General features: G+C 40.8%; 1 protein-coding gene across 4 annotated transcripts in view; it reads right to left on the reverse strand.

The window, feature by feature from the left end:
* The window catches only part of MYOCD (myocardin), a 91765-nt gene that overhangs the window by 45861 nt on the left and 23280 nt on the right, over positions 1-22624 (reverse strand). Inside the window, exons 1-4 of one of the 4 annotated variants that reach the window (XM_045199221.3) lie at positions 11366-11427; positions 6517-6560; positions 1877-1932; positions 135-210 (exon numbers count right to left, since the gene is read on the reverse strand). In XM_045199221.3, the coding sequence (XP_045055156.2) occupies positions 135-150 (16 nt within the window). In that variant the 5' untranslated portion in view covers positions 151-210; positions 1877-1932; positions 6517-6560; positions 11366-11427. Of the gene's footprint in view, positions 1-134; positions 211-1876; positions 1933-6516; positions 6561-11365; positions 11432-22624 lie in introns of those variants that run through there. The other 3 variants (XM_045199219.3, XM_045199220.3, XM_053911698.2) reach the window with 3 other exon arrangements.

Raw genomic sequence — 22624 nt, forward strand, 5'->3', positions numbered from 1 at the left:
CGCTCAAAAGCACCCATTTCTAATGGCAGAGGACACTTTCTAAGAGAACTTAGCAACTGTACAGAAACAAAGAACTCTCGCAAATGGCCCACCATTTGGGGGGCACCCTGGTTTATGATTTCCTGCAGACTTACCCTGGAGTATGTGCATATTAACCAAGCCAGCACCGTAGGACCTGTTTCTGGCCTTGCGCTTCAGGGTGTCTTCAGTCTGCAGGTGCAAGCAGAGAGTAAATTCTTTTATCAACAGTTGAGTCACCTAGTTTTAATTTTAAGAGAAACCTGACTTTCTCAAAGGAGAGGGTATGCTTTTGATGACAAATGGAACATGAAAATATCCCTGGTCTCCAATGATTTGATGCAGAAACACTTACAAAAGCCTCTTTAATAGTTTTAGGATGGAGAGATAAGATAAAGAGGTGAAAAGCTTGGGTCCACATCAGTTCCACAAAGTCAAAGGCCAGGTAGTTACATGTTAGTAAAATATTAATGAAATCGTGATGGCACCAAACTGCTTGTATTATTGTTAACCCTATCCCATTGCTTCTTAAAATGGCCACAGCATTAATTAGGGTTAGAGGTGACATGTAACCTGAGTCCATCTGGTATAACATGACAACATACACCCTCCTCCTGTTATTCACCTGACTCCTCTCTTCAGTAAAAATGTAAGCCCTGCAGATTCGGACCTGTTATCAGTTGGAAAGACACTTAGAAACAGGCTGTTGACTAAGAATCATCCCTTTCTGTGGGAATGAGGTGGGCTGTGGCAGGGCCACACTACCCCTCAGGCCCCTGATTTCCACTTCTGGGTTTTCATCCCACTATATTGGCTCTCCGATTTGACCCCTGGGAGGGGCCTGGGGACCACTCCAAGTCTGATTAAACAAACAAACAAACAAACAAATGCAGTTATTCTCCAGGTATTAGGAACCACAGCCTTTCATGAGTGAGCACCTGGAAGAGTTACGGAGCTCTGTTTCTTCCTCCACTCAGACTAGTTGCAAGGCTAGAACTCTTAGACAAAGGAATCTTGGGAGAAAGACATCTGCTTTGCGTTTATGGACATCTTTGCGAAGAAGACATCTCCTTCCCATTTATACTGCGGATGCTTGCTAAATAGCATTTACATTATTGAGATGTTCAGGTGGCAGAGATTTGCTATGAAGGTATAGAATACATGCCAATCTCCCCTCAAAATGCCACCCCTCCCCCAGAAACAGAAAGAGAAATAAACTCAATGCCTTTTGCCTTAAGTAACTGCAAATAAGGTCTGTATCCACAGGCCCTACCTTAGCACTAAACTGCATTTAAAAAATCTGCTTGTTGCTAAGAAAGGACTGTAATGAAAGGCAAAGTGCCTTGCAAGCCAACTTTTGCTTCCCTGTTTACAATTTCTTTGCCCTCTTTTCTTTTTTTTTGAAGATTTTATTTATTTATTTTTAGAGAGAGCAGAATGGAGGGAGAAAGAGAGAGAGAGAAACAATGGATGTGAGACAGAAACATTAATTGGTTGTCTCTGGGGCCCAAACCCACAACCCCAGCATGTGCCCCGACCAGGAATTGAACCAGCAAACTTTTGCCCTGTAGGATGATGCCCTTTGATTTCTACTGCATCCTTGCAGTGATCTTCCCAACATCAAAAAGATTGGGGACATTTTTAAGCTAAAAAAATAACATTTTTAAAGCTAATATAGTTGACCGCATATCCACAGCTTTCAGTTTATAGAAGTAAGATTTCAGTTTCATGGGGATGGGGAACTGGCAAACTGATTGAGCTCCCTCTAGAATTCTACTGGCTTTAGCCAAAGCTTAGCATTGAGGGACCTATACCCTGGAGTCTAAGTTCAGGAAGAGGGCAGTTTGCAGAAAATTACCTTGTCACTATCCAAATGTTTTCTTTGCTCATGGAATACAGTTGGACTTTTCAGTGCTGAAACAGAAAGACAAAGACGTGAGCAGAGCTGGCCCCGGAGCTCTGGGCAGCATTGCAGCATCTGCTGGTGCGCTGGCTGAGCTGTGCACAGTACGAACGTGGTCGCCTTTATTAGGCCACAAGCAATTGAAGAGGAAAGGCCTGGAGGACACCAGTTCCCCGAAAGCCACAGGACACAGAGGAAGGTGGAATATAGGCCTAAAACAGGAGGAGCAGCAGAGGCAGGTGTGACAGGAAGAGGCGACAGGGCATTCCAAGTTCCTGAGGAAACACAGGCCTATGGGAAACCAGGGGCAGAAGCAATGCTCTCTCTAGTCTGAGAGGACGGGGAGACTGGGGTCAGTAACACCCTCTGTGACTTTGCTGTGCCCTTGAGTGCCAAAGACTGCGTGGAAGCTGTGGTCTGCGGGCAGGGGTCCCATATTGTAAGAAGGGACTTGCCCCTTGGATGGGGTATGTGGCTGCTTGGTAGGAATGTGCAGCTAAGAGTGGTGAGTGAGAAGCACAGAATCAGACTTTGAGGGCTAGAAGGGACCTTGGAGATAATGAAATACAGCTCCAACCCTGAACAGAATGGGGAAACTGGGGCACAAGGAAATTGGTTGCCTTGCCCAGGGTCACACAGGTAGGGTTAGAAGCCTAGTTGCTCTGACAACCTAACTTCTTTCAAGGTGTGTGTCCAAGATATTAACAACCAGTGGACACAGTCACTGGTCAGTCATGTCACGTAGCAGCCATTTACAACCTTGACCGAATGCCAGCCTCCATTCTTCCCACTACTTCCTGTTTCTCCTACCACATCCCAGCTCCTCCTCACCAGGATTTACTAAGCTCTTTGGACTTAGCACAGAAGTAGACTCATTCAGCAAGATTCTACATTTTTTCCTTAGGCTTTCTGATCCTCTGCAACAATCTCAATCAGGAGCCACAAACAATCACTTTCCATTACAAGTAATGGGGTTAATCAGAGATTACAGAAATGTATCGAGTATTTTTCTGTGTAAGTCTGAACAAGTGGATGAGTCATGTGACCCACAGTTCTAATATTACTCCACCAGGTGTCCACTTTTAAGCTGTAGGCAATGAAATATTCTTCCAACTTTTGGCCAGAATAAAAAACTTGGTTTCTGGCCAAATTGGCACTTGGGGCTGTGCGTGTGTGTTTATGTGTGTATCTGTGCTTCATTCAGTCCTTAAGATCTTGCTGGATTTGAACAGTTCTCAAAAGGGCGTGCTGGACATTAAGTCAAGTCCTTCATAGTCCAGACTATGTTATCCTCTCATAAGGACACTGATTGGGAAGGTGCTAAGCAAGCTCTCTCTAAATCTCACTGCTTCATTCCAGCATTAACAATGTCATCCAAAAGAGCATGCAGAATAGTCCCAGCTGGCTGCCTTGTGCCAAGTATATGGGACAAGCCCCTTCTACCACTTTGAGCAGATTAAGAGGCTTCCCTTCACATAGGAAAAAAAAATGTGTTGATTGAATATCACATTTTCTATTAATCTAACAACAGTTTCTCTTGGCTATTTTTACTCTTCCTATGGGCTTCTTTGTAAAACCTGTCATTTCAAATGGCCCCTCTCCCTCCCTCCTTTTGTCCTCACTGACTCCAAGAAATCATCTGGAGACATGTGCAATTCTATTGTGATGCTCATGCATTTTCTTTGATTTGGGTCTAGTCCCCATCCTTCGTAAGGAGGCTTGCCTTTTCCTGTATTTAATCACAGTTGCAATTTATATAGATGGAATTCTAAAAGCAACTCCTGTTTCCCTAGGCAAGATCCTACAAGTCTGCTTGAAGTCCAGTGGACCCTGGTGGGTCTATACAAGCTGAACAGATAGGTCTCCACCTGTGTCCCACACACTGGTGTTCATCTCAGTAGATGTTATATACTGGTGTGGTTTAATCACTTATAGTCCAGAAGAGGAAGTGATGTTAGTGAGGCCTGATTAGGTGGTTAAGAATAATAACACATCCTTTTCCTTAAAAAGCAACCCCTAAGGGCACAGTATATATCTTGAGATATCTCTTACATTTCAAACTAAAATGATTTTAATTGGACTTAAGACATGGGAGGAATTTATCTGGTTCTCTTGTCCCTGAGGTTCTTCAGTTCTTTCTAGCACAGTTTATTAATTGTTCTAAGAAACATTGTATTTCCTGTATCTTAGCTTGTCGAGCTATAATTCATCACTTCTTGGTGTTAACAACTCCACTGTGAAGTGACTCATCCAGACCAGTTCTCTGATTCCAGGAGCACAGAGGTCTCCTGGAACCTTCTAGAAAACACAGGGTGGAGAAGCTATGTCTGTTTAGCAAGGACTTGGGAAGAAAGCCAAAGAGGTCAACACACTGCATTTTACCACACGCTGTTCTTCTCAGGGCTTAAGGGATGTTATATGGGGCACTGGCTGGAGGTCACTTTGTGGAAAACTACCCTGCCAGGCCCTGCCACAGACATCCATGTTTTCTGTGACTCCAGAGATCGTGGGTTTAGCCACCTCCCCTGAGGGCCAGTGCCAGCCGTGAGGCACCCACCCAAATTCACTTTTTGGAAAACGTATAAAGGACCTCTTCTGCTGCCAACCGTGAGAGTATCAAATGGCAAAATTTTGTATTTAGGGGACATTGACATTTAACATTGAAAAGGAATTTGAATTTCTAAATTAAAAAAATAAGTCCATATGATTTCAAATTAAAATATGGTTGTCAGTTCAGTGAGCCACACATCTAACTCATTCCCCCTGGAGGGAGACTAATTACTTCTCCCAAGGGAACTCACGTTCTCACCTCAGAGTTTGTTACTGGGCCTCACCATTTCTGTGCCTGCAGCTCCAGCTAACTTGGGTCAGCTATGTGTACAAACATTTGCTTTCTTAGAGCTCGGGAAAAGATCTCCAGGTGAGAACAGGCCTCCTGCAGCCCTGCTCTGCACTCTAACCTCACATCTTCATCTGGAGCCCAGAAAAAAGAGGAAATAGATCACAGGGCACTGTAATCAAGTAAGGAGAGGGGCCAGCACCGGGTGGGGGCCTGGCATCAGTCGTGGCTCCGATAATAGAGCAGGGCTGTGCCTGAAGCAGAGCTCACCTCTCCTCACAGGTGGCTTGCCCCCAGGCTTGGAGGGAGAGAACTCCAAGGCTTGGAGGGCTCCCTCAGCATTTCCAATCAGGGTCAAGAGGCAGAATCAAAGTGGCAGTATCCTGGGACAGGAGCTAGAGCAGTGGTTCTCAAAGTGTGGCTCCCAGACCAGCATATTCAGCATCTCCTGGACACCTGTCAAAAATGCCAATTATTGGGCCCCACCCTAGATCTACAGAATCCAAAACTTCTGAGCTGTGGGACCCTGGGTCTGTGTTCTAACAAGCCCTCCAGCTGACTCTGAGGCACGAGATTGAGAGCTGCCCCAGAGTTTATAAGGTCCATGGGTCCTAATGTAGGGTCCTTGGGAGTTAAAAATGTGAGTAATGATTTCTAGGAGTGATTTCCAATATTTCAAAACCTGAAGAAAAGGAGTATGGTTGCTGGAAGAAAGGAAAGGCTGCTTAGGCAAAATGAACTATCACTTTTCACTATTGCTGCCTGGATTCATAACAACATGGTTTAATAGTGGTTGTCCTCATGAAAAAGCACTGGTCGGTAAGTTTATGTGACATTCATAATCAAAGACAGACACATGGGTTAATAATTCATGTGTGTAGGGTCCTTTGGGAGGAAGACAAAACTAACTCAAACATTAGATCTATGGCAGTGATAGGTGTAATTAAAGAAGTCTTGGATGACTAACATTTGGGAACCATCCATCTGAGCTCTGTCCTGGTTTTGCCACTTATTTTTGGTAGAGCCTTGAACAATTCTAATAGTCTCCCTGTGTTCTCAGTTTCCCACTTATAAAATGGGTCTAGTAATGCTTGTCCTCTCTTTGCCTGACTTGTAAGGACAAATTGGATCATGAATATTTTTATTCCAAGTAAATGAGTCAGCTGTGATAATGCTTTGTAAATTGTCCTCTTTTTTAGGTTGACAATAAATTACCAATTCAGTACTGACTGATAGTCTTAGGGGTCTTCCCAATGCAGCTTTGTAATACTGAAGACCTGGCTTGGGGCCTGGCAGAAGTGAAAATTTTGGAATTTCTCAGAAGAAGGGTACAAAGGAAAACTCATAGTATGCCTATAATCACTGGTTTATTAGTGTCTATGGAATAAAAAACCAGGAAATTGAAGGAAAAAAGAGGAAAAGAAGGAATTTAGGATTGTTGACCTATAATGGGTTTGCCATGAAAATCTAGGGTGTGCCTCTTCCTATCTCTGAAATTGAGATGTTAGAAAGAAGGGAGGAGCTAGACAGGTTAAACCTTGTGCCGTGTTCTGCTCAAACAGCCAACAGTGTGTGGTAGGGTGCTGTAGGGATAAGCCAAGTCAAATGAATGTGCTGAGGAAAGGAAGAAGGCTTTGCCCAGTCACTTCTCAAAGCTATCATGAAGCTGCCTGTGGTGTGGGAACAGGAATTGCCCCCGTCACTCTTGCTATCTTCTTGCTATGCAGGAGGAGAATCACAGAATTCAGGGATTTACCAAGGCTTTGCAGAAAGTATGTGGCTGCTGTAGCTTGGATTAGTCTGCAAAACAAATAAAGGCAGCACCATTCATAGACAGCTCATCGTATCTTTAAATTCATTTATATCGATCAGATCATGGAACCAGGCCGCCCAGACATTTCATTCTGGCCAGCAGTGGCTTTCTCAGAGTTTCTGTGGAGTCCCAGCCTCTCTGGGCCCCAGGTCCTCCACAATCCATTTCAGTCCTCTAAGCTCGTTTTCTGTGTTCCAGGATGAGAAACTAAATGTTCTCTCCTCTCTGCCCTGGATTCATATAGACTAGCCCCACTTATACAGCAGTGAGAGAAAGAAAATGTAGTTTATTTCCTTCAATCCTCCCAGATACCCGCTCCCACATAGTGATGTCAATATTGTTAACGGGGACAATTACATAGGAGTGATTCGGGTTCCCTTCTGGGCTGTAAGAGCTTGGAAACAATTTATGTCTGACTCTTCTGTGCTCTTTGGGGCCTTCCTCACAGCAGATGGTCAAAATATTTACTGAATTGCTCTCTGATCACTGATTGCATCTAATCCATATAGCTAGCTGGTCATCCTTCTGCACTAAGGCTTCTGAAGTGGTTGGAATAAAATCATGTCATTTAAGATTCTACCAGGAGAGGAATGTCCAAGGAAAAATTTGTAGGTGAGACAATTTTTGTGAGAAATGATAAACAGATTCAAGGTCCACAAGGGGAAGAGGCTGGCTCTGTCCGGCATCCCTTAGAAAGCAGAGAAACTTGCTGTCCTCTTGCAGCCTGGAGCCAGGAAGGCAGGTGCAAGGAAGCCATTCCCTGTGAATTCCAGTTGACGGTGACAAAGTAGGCAATGTGAAATCTCCATTTTGAGATTCAGAGATAAGATTTTGGAGATAAGTCCAAACAAATTCTTAAGTATTTCTAAGTTAACTTCAAAATTATTTCACTGAGATATTATAACTGTTGTGAAAATGTGAATTTCACAACTGATATTATAAGTGTAAAAGTGACTTTCAGCTCTGGCTTAGGTCCATGTTCCTGGCTGGAGAACCCCTTTCCCACTGTTTAAAGTTATTCTAGGGGCTCAGTGCTGGCCTCGGAACCCTGCCTTTCTTGACTAAAAGTCAAGGAATAATGCCTTTAAATCCATTTAAGTCACCAGAAGGGGAAAATCCTAAACCTATAATGCACAAAAGTAAGAAATAAGTCAATGCTTAATGAAATGATTAAGGGGGATCAAACAAGAGAATTTGCCCTGGTTGCTAAGGACTCTGTTACTCATTGGCAAACCCAAAACATACAGGATGCACAGCCAAGGACAGGGAAGACATTAAATTAAATCCATTTGGACTAGTTTCACTAGTTGACTGAAAATTGTGCATTGTTTAGTTCACTGGAGTCAGTGGGTGTTGGGGGCGAGAAACCTTAACAGTTTAACAATCGATTTGGCATGCAATTGAATTGAGATCTGCCACATAGGTAAGTCAGTGGAATTTTCCATACTATCTTGGTCATAGTGAAGTATTGATTATGATATAGAACCTGAAGCCATTTCAAAAAAACATTGATTTATTCTTGTTATGATATATATTATGTGTATATATATATACTCACACACACACATATATATATGTATATACATACATACATACATACATACATACATAAAATCTTGGGCCATAAAATGCCACAAAATGCTTTATGGTAGAAACTTAAGTAAGTGCTTTAAAGTTCAAGTGATTCCTTTAGAATATTTGAGAAAAGAGTGCTGTGTAGAGATCAGAAGACACAAGTTCTGGCCTCAGTTCTCCCACTATGCACAATAGGAAGGGTGCATTTTTGCGTGGACAGGCCCTTGAGATGTAACCTAATGTAAAACTCAAGATTAATTCTGCCCAATGATACCAGTGTGTCTGTTGACCAGCTAAAAGCAGTAGTACTATACAATAATAACATAAGAACAATTAACAGTTCACTTGGCTATCAACTTTCACTTTTGGCAATTTGTGATATTTTAAAATTTGGGTGAAGATTGCAAATATTTAAAAATTTATTGATAAAGTGAAAATTTTGTTAATAATCTTGTTGTACACACACTTAAATTGTCACAGTTCTAATTTGCAGAAATTAGAACATTGTGTCCAGGCTTTGGGACATTTGAAATATCTCTTAGGCCTCCTCCACCTCAGTTTTACGAACATGAAAGACAATGACTGGGGGTGTGGACTAGGTCAGGGGTTCTCAAACACTATTCTGAAGAGAACCAGCTCTCCAGGGAAGACAACTGGGGGCATCTAGAAGGTACAGGGGTACTGAGTAAGTGGGGTGGAGGCCCCCACTCTCTTTTAACCAGTACATGCGTACACAATATATCTTTAACAATTCAAAATATTGAAACTCACAGAATTAGATGATCTCTAAGGATTATCAGCTTTTCTTCTCTCCATTCTATGCCCTTCCTTCCACCTTATCTCTTTTGTTGTGTTTCAAAAAATTCAAATAAAAGAATGAAGATATAAGAAGCCCTCCTGTGAATGTAATGAGTTCTACCTGGACTCATACGTGTATTTCTCCACCCTTCCTCCTGGAATCTTGTGTTTCCCTGAAGGGCTATCTTACTCACTCTTGTGCCCACAGTGCCTGGCAGGCTGTCCTGCAGAGAGTCATGCTTGAAAAGGGTTGAATTCAATTAAGTTGGAAAGCCCCTGAGACTGTTGGATCCTCCTTCCTTTTCCCCCTGAGGGCTGACACAGGTACCCTTAGGGCCTGAGTGAACACACTGCCTGCCCCGACCTGCCCAGCTTGCCTGTTAATTTCTGATTGGGCTGAAGAGGCCAGCCGTCTCCTCCCCACCCCCACCTCTTGGCAGGTGGAGATTCTTCCGGGTCCAGCTTCCTGAGAAGAGCTCAGTAGTCAGGGCTTCTCCAGGCTGGGTCTGTGCCGTGCACCTGCTGTGGCTGGGACATTTTCCCAGAGAATCGACACCCTGGGAAAGCCTGGTTGAGAGTAGGTGGCTGAAGGCTATGCAAAACTGATGTTTAATTAACTTTTATCATTTTGCTGAACTAAAAAGAAAAAAAAATCATTTCCTTTCTCATGGGACTTTTTCCAGTAATTACTTTAATGATACAATGGACTAGGCATACAAAATTTCTGTCAAGCAGTATTTCATTAATTTGCACACTGTCTGATTCCAAAAGTCCTGGGGAACAAAGTATTCTATCCCCATTGGACCCTGTTACACAACTGGACATTTGCTTTTCCCAACTGACATAGAGGTGTTATTTTAAAATGTAGCATAGGGTTAATCTTATCCTGTTAGGTATTTTTACCAATTTCCAGAGATTTAATCCTACTAACTTCAAAAAACAAACAAAACACCCAGTTTATTCTCATCCAAATGCCGCTGTAAGACCCAGACTCAGAGAATTTAAGCACGTGGGTGGAACTCTAAGTCAGCTGTGAACAGCTGGAGCTGACTTGAAGGTCCTTGTCTATCCCCTTCATTTGCCTTTCTAGAATTAAGACAAAGAAAATCAGTGAGGGGATAGATTATTTTAATACTATTCAAATCTGTGGCTCCTCACCTATTTAAGGGCACATAGTATAGATTATGGTCTGCTGAAAGGATCCTAATGGATCTACATTTGTCTACAATCTTAGTGAATAAATCCTGTCACTAATGTAAGATTCCTAAAAAAACTGACCTTGTCAGTGTTGAGAGAAGTTGGACGGAATTTGTGTGACCTGAAGCCTGCAGACCTCTGTCTTTCCTCCATCCCGAGCACCTGCACAGGCAGTCTGACCACCACGAGCAGGCCACACACAGGAGCAGGCCATCCTGTGCTTTCTCATCACAGTTGTACACATTGTTTAAGCAGCTTTGAAATGGCAGTGAGCTGTTTCTTTTGTGTTTAGCAAACTTCTAAAACTGTTGTTCCACTATAAGCTCACTTGTGTTTTCTGTTCATTGGGTTTAGCCATTAACAAAAAGCTACTTTTGAAATACAAAGGAAAAGGCCTGAAAAATTCTTAGTTGTGTTTTGGCTCTGAATCACAGAATTATACTTAAAAATTTTAGACCTTAAATCATAGGACTCTAATATTACTAACTGCAGGATATTTTGTCAAAAACACATTTCTACTTGTTTCACACCAAACTCTAAAGTACTAGTCATAACGGGGACTTGGATTTCTGCAAGAGTCATTATGAATCTTAAATTTTAAGTTTTGTTGGAGAAAGTTAGAAACTATGACCTAAACAAACTTAAACTATGACTTCATTCATCTAGAGCACTCTTTGTTATTTCTATTTTTTTAAAGTGAACTTTAATCGCTAAATTGGTAGAAAATTTCAAATACATCTAAAAGATTTGATAATCTTTATTCTTTGACCCACATTATGGCCAGTCATTCAATATTTATGCTATAATGGTATTGCTACTCAGTAATCCAGAAAGGAAGCACTTGACAATATTCAATTAATTGTGGATACAAGTATCTGAAATAGAAGAGAAAATGAGGAGATGGGAAAAGATGATGTGATTAATGCATCTGGAAAGAATAGTGATTATATCCAATTTTAAAAGTAAGGAAAGGGTGAGGGATGCCTGTAGTGAATTGTGCTTACCCTGAAACCAAACACACCACAATGTGAAATTTTAGGGGATCATCCCCTTGTGGGTGAGTAGCATTTGGGCCAAAGCATCCAAAATCTGGGATTTCTGATGACACAGATTCTATGAAGATCCATGGGCTTAGACTAAATGATCTCTGAGGTGCTTTCCAGTTCCTAAAACCCACAGTCCCATTGTAGTAAATCAATAAATAGGACATGCAGCTACTCACGTGGTATTATGCCTTGGTTGGCCAGTTGTTCCTGGGTCCTTCTCTGTTGAAGTCGTAACTGCAAAACTTAGAAAAAGAAGTGTTAGTTTGTGAGTTAGGCCAAATGTGATCATAACCACTTTTATTTATATTGTACTTTTTTGCATAGTATATTTTATTGCATACTCTTCGCATTTTATCTCCAGAGCAGTTGTGAAAGTATGTGCATCTTTATCTCTGTTACAGGCATAGAGAAAGAAGGAGGAGAGGAACTGAGAGGGTTGCAGGGTTTTTCAGGAAGTTGGTAACAAACTAGGATGAGGAAACTTGTCTCCTCTCTGAAGTGACTGTGATTTTCATAGCACCATGCTCCCTCTGTCCCCGCTATGCCACTTGGAAGACAAATACCATCAAATTCTTCTGGGAATCGTCCTGTAATTTCAAGAGGAAGGACAGAGTAAAGCAAGTATAGGCTTTGGAGTCTCACATGGGTTTACATTCCATCCCTAGCTCCTTCACAGGTATGAAACCCTAGGTAAGACCTCTCTGACTTTCAATTTCCTCATTTGCAAGCAGGGACAATGCCCGCCTATAGGGTTGCCATAAAGTTTGAAAAGACAACCTATGTAGGTTGCTTAGCAGAGTGCTTGGAACAAAGTCAGTCATCAATGAATGGTATTATGGAGACTCTGGAATCCATTTATAAATTCAAAGAAGGGCTACTGGAATCATGCTTTACTTAGAGAAAATAAAACATTGTAAATTGTCTAAACTATACTCTATTTTATAAATATTTATGTTACTATCCATAGCACAAATAGATTATATCATATACATATATACATATAAGTAGTATATATAGAGAGTGTATTGTGTATATATATGAGTATATAGTTTGTGATTTTTCTCTTTCTTCTCACCCCTCTATTCCAAACACGTTCTATTTTTCAATATCTATCTTCTTTCTTACAGGTATTCCATTTTCTCAGGAAGATTCTGGGTGTAAGTTGTTCAGAATAAGGATAGAAAGAGCAGACATTTGCCTGCACTGGAAAAGAAGGGGATTTCTCAGGGGCTCACAACTATAATCTATGAGGCATAAAAGGAATGTGGGATTGAATTAAAAAAACACCTCCCAAGACATACACAGGTAAGTAATTGAAAGCTGTGCCAAGAATCCTTTTTGCCCAGAAACAGAAGGGGGCCTAAGGCTCAATCTAACAGGGTTGTTGGTTTGGGTACCAAAGCAGGAGGTCAGCCTCTACCATGTCCTCCCCACAGTGGACCAGGCACTGGTTATGGTCATGGGGCTGTCTCTCTGCAGGTGGGAGTGCAAATACAGCATCTTGGGAGACCACAGGATTGTTCAGATTGTTGGCGATACCCAAGAGAGTTAAAGATCCTTCATTGTCTGAACTAGCTACTAGCCATCCTATACCTCCCTGCCAAACCCTAGAATCAAATCAAAACACAAGTGTCAGCAACACATCTTTCCCCTGTAGGCTGGGCTCGCCTGCACATCACTCAGTCTAACAGAAACTCATAGGGGCACATTGGGAGGGTACCACTGAGAATGACCTAGCCTGGGAGACATGTCAGCACCACAAAGGAAAGACTCCAAACTTAACCATAAAAGAACTCATACTCAAGGTTACAGTGTGAACAAATGCAACAGTCCTTTCTTGAAGACAGGCAAAAGAATATTCATTAATTAAAACTAAACTAAACCACTTCACACACATTCGGATGGATACTACATGTGTACAAAAAGCAACAGGTGTTGGAGAGGCTGCGGAGAAACTGGAACCCATGTACACTATTAGTGGGGATGTATAAAGGTACAGCCACTGTGAAAAACAGTATGGCATACCTGAAAAAAATTAAAAATAGAACGACTCCATGATCCAGTATTCCCACTTCTGAGTATATATCCAAAAGAAGGGAAAGCGGAGACTGGAACATCCATGTTCCTTACTCACGATCACCAAAAGGTGGAAGTAACCCAAGGGTCCATCAGCAGATGACTGGCTAAACAAAATGTGGTATATACAGGGGTGGGCAAGAGTAGATTTACAGTAATCAATTAATTAATAATACGAGAATAAACTCTGCTTTGTGTAGTCACAACTGTAAACCAACATTTGCCCACCCTGTATATACCACAGAATATTAACCTTCAACAATAAGGAAATTCTGACATATGCTACAACATAGAGAAAACTTGAAGGACATTCGGCTAAGTGAAATAAACCAGTCACAAAAGGACAAATCCTATATGACCCCACTTACATGAGGTACCTAGATTAGTCAGGTTAATAGGAACGGAAAGTAGAGTGGTGGTTGCCAGGGGGTGAGGGATGGGGGTGGTGTTGGGATGAGGAGTAGTTTTTAATTGGTGCTGAGTTTCAGTTTTGCAAGATGGAAAGAGCTCTGAAGATGGGTGGTGGTGATGGTCACACAAGATGAGTGTTTTTAATGCCACTACGTTGTACATTTAAAAAATGATTAAGATGGCAAACACTTTTCAGCAGAAGCTATAACCCCTAAATCAAACACTTCTAATTATGTAATGAACATTTGTGAATGCAGATGTAAAAAAAAACCCATTATTTTAAAAGACATTTGCTAGTATCTTAATAAAGTATGATGAATTTCATGGTATCTTTCAGTTTAACAGAGACTTAGGGTTAGCCTAATGTTAGAAAATAGAATTGAGTTGAAGTTAAAATTCAGGTTAGTTCTGGACATGAGAAAGATTACAGACAGATAAACTTTTAGGATGTGTTAGTCTTAGGTTGAAACTTTACGCCAGACCTAGAATTAACGTGTTAGAATTTTAGTGTTTTTGCTTGTTGTAACATTAGAAGTGCAGCTATACTTGGCTTTATAATTTAGTTTGAGTTGAAGATATGAATGAATATTGTGGTCAGAAGGAGAGGTAGTTCTTGTACAATGACTATGTTTGGCTCTGATGTTTGGTTTGAGTCTTGTATTAAAGTTAAGTTTACAGTAGAGTGAGTGGGGAGTGTTGAAATTTGTGTTTGGTGTGAAGTTAAAATAGGTTTAGCATTAAGTTTCTTAGGTATCTACTTGCAAACCAATGTATACACTGTGTTCTTCAATGAGCGCAAGTGAATAATGAATAGTTTTTAAAAGAGCTACTCCATCCAAAACTATGTTTGTTGCCATGTTAAAACTGTAAATGGAATTAACTATAATATTTTTGAAAAGAACAAGCCTTTTGCCTACTGTATTCATATTTAGTTAGAAACATATTCTAAAAAGTTTTTAAAAAATTTTAAAGGTTACGATGGTAAATTTTAATTCATGTGTTTTCTAAAATTTTTAAAAATAAAAAACAAAGATCAAAGTAAAACTTAGTTAATTAGAATAAACAATTCAAATGGATAACTGAATATCAGGAGTAATAGAGTTAAAAATGAACTAGCAAGCCAGAGGATTGAGCTGACCTGTTCTCTTCGAGTGTAACACAGAGGAGTAAAGGGGGAGAAAGCAGATCAGTGTGTATTCAAGGTAGAGACATTGTGAAATATAGAAAAGCTTCCAGAAGAAAATACTATTGCCAAACTAGAGATAACTGTTATTAATACAGGATGTGTGTTCTTGAGGCCCTTTTTTCCGTGTTTACATGGGATCATATTATGCTTTCTTTCATTAGCTGCTTTCTATCATTAGTAATATATCACAGATATATTCCCATGTTATTTAATACTATTCAAAACATACTATTTTAGTAGCTGCATAGTATCTTATTTTTTGGTTATTCTATAAGTTATTAAACCAAATGCCCATTATTGGATATTTAGTTTGTTTCAAATATTTTACTATGAAAAAAACAGCAGTGGGCACTCTTGATAGTTAATTTTGGTGCACGCCCTCAACATTACTATAGGATACCCTTCTAGAAGCAGAATTGTCCCATCTGAAGCATCAGATTTGAAGGGTTGTGGTCGGAAGGCAAATAGCTCTCCTGGAGGTTGTTCTGATTCTCTTCTCGCTAGCGAGTGGCCAGCTCACCCACTGCCCTTGGCCCCACCACTTTTCTCGCCTGGAAGCTGCTGTGCTTCTCTCCAGAGAAGCTGGTGGCTTGGCAGCCAGTGCAGTGCTCTGTGCCCAGAGAGAGTAGCCGGAGAGCCAGGGCCAGGAGGATCTTCTCAGTGGGATATGTCCCTGGGTGGCTTCCTCTCCAGGTCTGGCAAAGCTCTGATGCCAGAGGTGGAGCACGAATGACCCCATGTCTTTCTGTGGCTACTCTCTCCTGCACATGGGAGGGGCCCCACATGCCTGGAAGTAGCTTGTGCTTGGTGAAGCAACTTTTGCCTCTGGGCACAGCTGTCCTCAGTGAGTGCCTGGCCTCCTTCCCTGACCATCTTTTTCAGCTTTGCTGAGCAGCACCTGTCTCCCTGCGTTCAGCTTGTTGTGGCCATTTGTGACCTCAGACCTGCTGGCAAACCTTCACTGACCCACTGTGGCTAAAGAAACACTGAGGGGAGGGTTGCATTTTGGCCCCTGCCTTCCCCCTACTCCCAGTTCTAGCCACCTACACATGCCAGGTATTCGTGGGGTTTCCACTTCACGTCCTTTGAGGACATATGGTCATCTCTGGGTGGCAAAGGCAAGTGAGTTCTTGGTGCATTTTCCACTTCATCCCAGTATGTTCCTTTATGATTCTGACACTCAGCTGTCAGTCTCTGTTAGCTTCCAGAACCAAAGTTTTTTTCCAAATCTATTTTTGCATTCCTTTGTCAGAATTGTAAGTCATTCGTTTGCACTGAAGTCACCTCTTTAGTCAGAATTTCTGGGCTCTTGAGTCGGATTTCCTCATCTGCCTGGCTGTACTTGTTCAGTGCTACATTTCAATGACTCTAGACTCATGATAAAGCTGTCTGTCTGGTAGAGAGAATCTTATATTACCTCTTTTTATAAATGCTGCTTGCCTACTCTGGTCTGCCACCCTCCCCTCCCTACCCCCAAATAAATTTCAGGACCAGAGAAGCAAGTTCCACCACCACCCCAAGCACTACCTCCCCAAAGAAGAGGGAATATGTTCCTTTAATATTTTATAATCATAAGTGTAAACTCCACTAAGTCAGAGAAGCAGCCCCCTACTTAATGATTATTAAAGACTATATAGAAACTTCTGGATCCACTATAGTGAAGGACCAGAAATAGACTCCCCATATGCAGATGGGGCTGGGACTGGGTGCCCATCTCAAGAATGGGAGTTAGAATATCTCTGCACACCACTGGTTACAGCCAGAAAGTTTCACTTGCTGGCACCTAGGAGAGGAGGAACCAGGTGCAATGGTGCAGGTGTCCTGAGAGTTTCAGGTTGAAGAGGGGGGAGATATCAGGATTGGTGGACATTGTCACATTTCTCATCACATAGACAGCCCCTCTGCCACATGCCAGAGCTGGTACGCAGCACTTTCTTGATGAAGAAGGGAGGCAGCTTGATGAAGCAAGGGTGTTGGGAATGGAAAAGACTCAACTTTGATTCCACTGTACTGTGTGACCTAAGGCAAGTTGTCTCCATGTCTGTGGGCCCTGGCCTGCTCATCTGTGTACAGTCATAATATTAACACTAGCCATACATCACAATTACAGTTTCATAGAATTATTGGGATGGAGTTAATGAGTTAACCATTCCCTAAACCAGGGGTGTCAAACTCATTTTCACCGGAGGCCACATCAGCCTCACGGTTGCCTTCAAAAGGCCGAATGTAATTTTAGGACTGTATAAATGTTACTCCTTAACCAGGGACAAGGAGCTCAGTGCTGCCTCCGGGTAGAAACAAGCTGCCAGGCCAGATAAAACAAGGTGGAGGGCCAGATTTGGCCTGTGGGCCTTTTGTTTGCCACCTGTGCCCTAAACTATACAAGGCTACCTTTCTGTTTTATATCGATAATGGCTGCTTCAAGAGAAAGCCCACCTGTTTGGTTCTGGTTATAGAATCTGCAGAAGAAAAGGGAGTTTAAGTTGAAGCAGGAGCACTGATGTGTAACTTATAAAACGTTAGCCATGCCCAGGGCTTCCGGTCTCTGAGGGGGAGGCGGTGCAACTTGGGAAAGAGGAATTTGTAGGAAGAGGGCACCAAGCACATGGGTTACCTGAGATGGGAAAGGCAGGAGACAAAAGAGGAGTGAACGGAAGAAACTGAGGCATTCACTTGTGCAGATCACTTCTTTCATCTTCCTGTTCACTTCTTTTATTTCTCCTCCCCGCCTCTCTGGCATTGACAGAATGAAAAGTGCTGGTCTCAGGTTAGAAGTTCTATACAAATCATCTCACTGAAACCTCCCACATATCCCACGAAGAGTGTGAATTATTATTTTGTGTCACAGCTCATAAGGCCCAGCCTAACCCTCTTATTAAGAGCTCATCCAAGGCCACAGAGTTAGAAGTGAGGGAAGCAAATTTTAAACCCATGACTTTGGACTCTGAGGTTTTGCCTCATGGGTGCAAATTCCAAATGCAACTATTTGAATGATAAAAGAGTAACTTTTGGCATGTCATACCCCGTGTTCAAAAGAAACACATTGGTGTGTGTGGGGGGATCCTTTCGTGAAGAATCAGGATCCACTAAAACATGAGGAACATTTCATGCTACCTGCCTTGTAGGTAACTTAACATAAGGGACCCTCAGTTCAGCATCACTGCCGGTGCCTCCAAAGCAACAGTCATGAAGGATATCATTCTCTTTCTGGCAGCAGGGTGACTGTTATTAACAGACATAGGGAACAGGCCCAGTCGAGTATCCAATTAGGAGGAGACTCCTGAATGCTCCCAGGCTCTGACGTATCACACAGAGTTGTTGCCATGGTTTTGGTGAGAAGTATTGCTTTTCTGAGGATTGCAAAACACTTTATGTTCCAAACCCATGCTCGCTCATTCCTGACAGAGTGGAAAATGTGTCTCCTTGGCTGAAATGTTCCTCTTGAGTCCAGCCCAAAGATGACATTTTTAGGAAAGTTTGAGAAGAATCCTGTGGCTGTTACTGAGTCACGATAGAGTGGAAATGGATCTTTTCTATTTAAAGAGTTCTGAGCTACTGTTTGAAATGTCACATTGCTAGGGAACGGTGGAAATGGAAAACTTTCCATTTGCCATCAACAAAGAAAGATCATTACTGAATGTGAAACAATGGAGCTGAAGAGAAGCTCGGTTACCTGTCTAACTGAAGTAAGAGGTTGATGGAAATTTAATCTTGAATTAGTGGCCTGAAGAAGCTCCACTTTCTAAAAAGAGATGGCTCTTCTGGAATACAGCACATGCGATTCTAGACCCCACTCTGCTACTACACAGTTGTTACTGTAGACAGGTGCCAGAATCTCTCTGGATCTCAGTTTCAATATAAACCCAAAGAAGAGATTAGATTTTATTGAGTAGATCAGTATTTCCCCTGTTTACCTTATTAGAGTCACCTGCGCCAAAAAATAAAAAACAACAACCATTTCTTTTGTCCCTTTCCTGGAGATGGCAGTCCAGTAGGCCTAGGGTATATTGAAACTATATTTTAACAAACATTATAGGAAATTTTGAGGAAAACATAGTTTTCAGAAATAGAAATAAGTAAGGATCTTATGTGCAAGAGTGAGACCACATTTTAGTAGGGTTTTGTGCCTTGCTTTTTTACTGACAATATATTACTACATTTTGTGTGGGTGTGTATATGTAGTCTTTCATTTTTAATGGCCACCAAGTATTCATCCAATATCTTTTAAACTAATGTCCCTTTACTGTATATTTAATTTCTTTCCTCCAGAAGTGATGTATCATTTTATACTCCTGGTAGGACTATACAATTTCACTATTCATTATTAACAATAGATGATACTGTTAAAGAAGAATAAAAGCTTTGCTAATAAGTAATATGATATCTCATTGTATGAACCAAACATGTTTTCATGGATTTATTGACAATTACTATCGTTTCTTTTATGAACTGCCTGATAACATGCTTTGCAAGTTTTTCCATTGAAATTTTTTAATTATAGATTTGGGAGAGCTATTTGTATTTTAAGTACATTAAACACAGTCATCTATGTTGTAAATTTCCACCAATTTTTACTTTTTCAATCTTGTTTGTGAAAATTTTTGGCATTTAACATTTTTATATGTAATCCTTTAAAAAACTTTTATAATTTCTACCTTTGGTGTATACTCAGAAAATCTCTATATCTAGATTACATATTCACTTAAATGTACTTATTATACTTTTATGTTTTTAGTTTTTGCATTTGACTTTGCAATGCAACTGGAATTAATTCTGTATATAGTGTTAGAAAATACTTTATTTTTCAAACTCTTAACTAATTATTCTAACAATTTTTATGTTAAAGGATTTTAGATATTATGTATGTCATAAATATATACTTATAATACCTTGAATCTATTTTTACCCTTTCTTTATATTCTGACCTAAATATTTATTTTGTTTAGTGGCAGGCTGGATTAATACTTGACTTAAATATAGTGTGTAGGGTGTGGGAGTCTAATTTGAAATTCCCTGAATCCTCCAATTACACAAACCTAGTTTAGATCCTCTAAACCAAGCCTTCAAAATGATTTCCAAATAATTCCAAAGTTTCAAAGAACCAAAAAGGAGAAAGTAACTTCTGCCCAACAGAGGCACCATGTCAAATTAAGATAGTATTTTAACTTGCTTAAGTGTTATATATTTGCCTGAATTTTTACATACAACAGGAAGGGAAAGTTGCATCAGATGAAATCTGAATATGAATCAGTGCTGAAGGTACTGATGATTTTAGGGGGAAGGGGAGTAGACAAAAGAGAAAGGAACAATAGGGGAGAGGTAGAAAGAGGAAGTAAAGAGAATAAAACTAGGAAAAAAGGTTTAATATCTTTATTGTGAGTGTGTATGTGAATATGTATTCCAGTGATGGCTATTAATCATGTTTTAATAGAAAATAAAAAGCGCATTAATCCAGGGGCACACCAAGTCCTGCCCCAGGAGGGAAATAAGAGACAGGCCAAGTGTCCTGAACTCCGAATTAATAAAGCTATGCCTCTGCCTTCATCCTGAGCTGTTTCCCTGGGCCTAACGTGGAGGTGATCCTAATTCTAAAAAAAGAAGGAAGGAAGGAGGAAAGGAGGGAAGGAAGGAAGGAAGGGAGGGAGGAAGGAAGAAAAAAGAAGAAAAGAGAAAAGAAACCTACTTATGCATTAAAGATTTGCTCTAAGAACTTCAGAATGAATCTGCCTATTTGGTCGACTGTTTGGATAATTTGGAAGCGGCATCAGGCAGAGGGGGTGGTGGTGGCAGGATATTTTGCCTGGGTTATGTTCCCTGCTGTAATAAGCTGGGTTATTACCCATGCCCACCTCAGTCTGGGCCGTGTTGACAAAGCTGGCAGGTCCAAGTGAAACCCAGAAATCTCTCCTATTGTCACTCAAGGTGGAGAAGAGCTGCCTTTCCCCCCATGGTTGTGGGAGACTTTCCAATCTTCCAGTAATATTATTGTCCCCAAACGATAATACGAGATATCTTAGTGGTTCCCAACTCTCTAGTCATTGTTAGTTCTTCTTTATTCTTTTCGATCTAGACAGCATGGACTCATCCAAAGAATCTCAAAGAAGTTACTGGGATCTGTGTGATAAACTTCTATTTGGTTCATCCAAATAAATTATCTTGCCAAGAGAATCGCCATTACCCATTACTTCTCCCATGTTGCAAAATACACTGCCTTCCTGAAGACCATATTATTCATATTTGATTAATTTTTCTATTCTACCCTCCTCCACTCAACTTTTTTTATACCAAATCCTTCATTTTTCTTAAACAAATTTCCTTTAGCCTCACTTGGCCTGCAGGCTCTGTGCAGCCTACTTGCCACAGCCTCTACAGCCTCTAAGAATGGTCCTGCTTTCTCAAGTAGCACCAGAATATCTGGTCTAAAAAGAAATTTTTTTCTGAATTATAAATTAATGTGTATTTAAACTTTACCAAAGTCATAAAATAATTTATGTTTACTGTATATGTAGTACATCATATTTTGGGAGAAGAAATAAATATAAAATTATGGAAAAATAGTGATTGATAAAGAAAATAAACAATGTGTGCTCACAGTAACTAACCATATGTTCATCATCCACAGAGTCATCTTCCTCTCTTTCTTCTAATGCTCCATGAATTCTAGTCCCTCTAGCAACGGCTCTGCCTTGATGAGGAAGGGAGGTGAAACTAACTCCCAAATTCTACTAACTGAACCTAAGTGTCATCTTCCCCCAACACTTCAAAATAATAGTACAAGGATTTCATTTCTCTGGGTTCCAGCCCCTCTACCCATGAAAGGAAGGACTAAGTTAGAATTATGTGCTTTCAAACTTTTTTTTAAAACACTGGAAACATTTTTTAACTGAAATATAGCATGAAAGGAAAAAAGCAATAGCAAAGGGGTGAGCGATAAATCCAGAACCTCTTATGCCAAAGCCCCGTGGAGCAGAGTTTGAAAATCACTAGATTGCATGATCTCTAAATCCCCTGTGACTGATATTATTTTTATGATTTAGATGTAAAAAAAAATATCAAACCTCCGAAGAGATATTGCTTAGAAACAGATGGGCGGTTTTATCCAGAGCAAGGGCTAGGGGTGGATTATGGTGCTATTGCACTAACATTACCCCATATTCCCAACTCATCTTGATCTTTGAACATTCCTTGTGGGAGAGTGAAGCCTCAAGAGCACAGGAGAGTCTCTGATTTCAGCAGAAGACCAAGCCCAGGTCCCTTAGCAACAGCAGTGGAAGGAAGCCCACTTTAACACAAGTAGATGGAGGTAGGCTTCCACTACCTTCTTACAATGGACTCTTGGCTACTGTTGGAATCTCCTATGCCCTGCCTAGCAACCAGCACCCCTTGGTAACTACAGAGCAGTCATTCCATCAGGCCTGTAATGCTGCTTCTAGTTTCATTGCTTTACACTTTTTGTATGTTCTGCATATACAATAAGCCCTATGTCTAAATGTAAATTTTAATAATTGAAATGTTGGACAATAAGATGCCAAATTCCAGAATTTCATAGAAAATCAATGTGAATTGTATTTAAAAATATAACCTGCATCTGAATTCAATTTTGGCTTCACACATAGGCAAAATACTTATGAGTAGTAATTAGAAAGTCTCTCAAATTTCTGTCTGACACAATGTATCAATGGAATGTCCCTTGAAATTCACACAAGAAGGCCTCTCACTAAATAGCTATGTGACCTTGGTCAAGACAGTTCACTTTTTCAGG

Source organism: Desmodus rotundus, chromosome 9, assembly GCF_022682495.2.
Source record: "Desmodus rotundus isolate HL8 chromosome 9, HLdesRot8A.1, whole genome shotgun sequence".
Classification (NCBI taxonomy): Eukaryota; Metazoa; Chordata; class Mammalia; order Chiroptera; family Phyllostomidae; genus Desmodus; species Desmodus rotundus.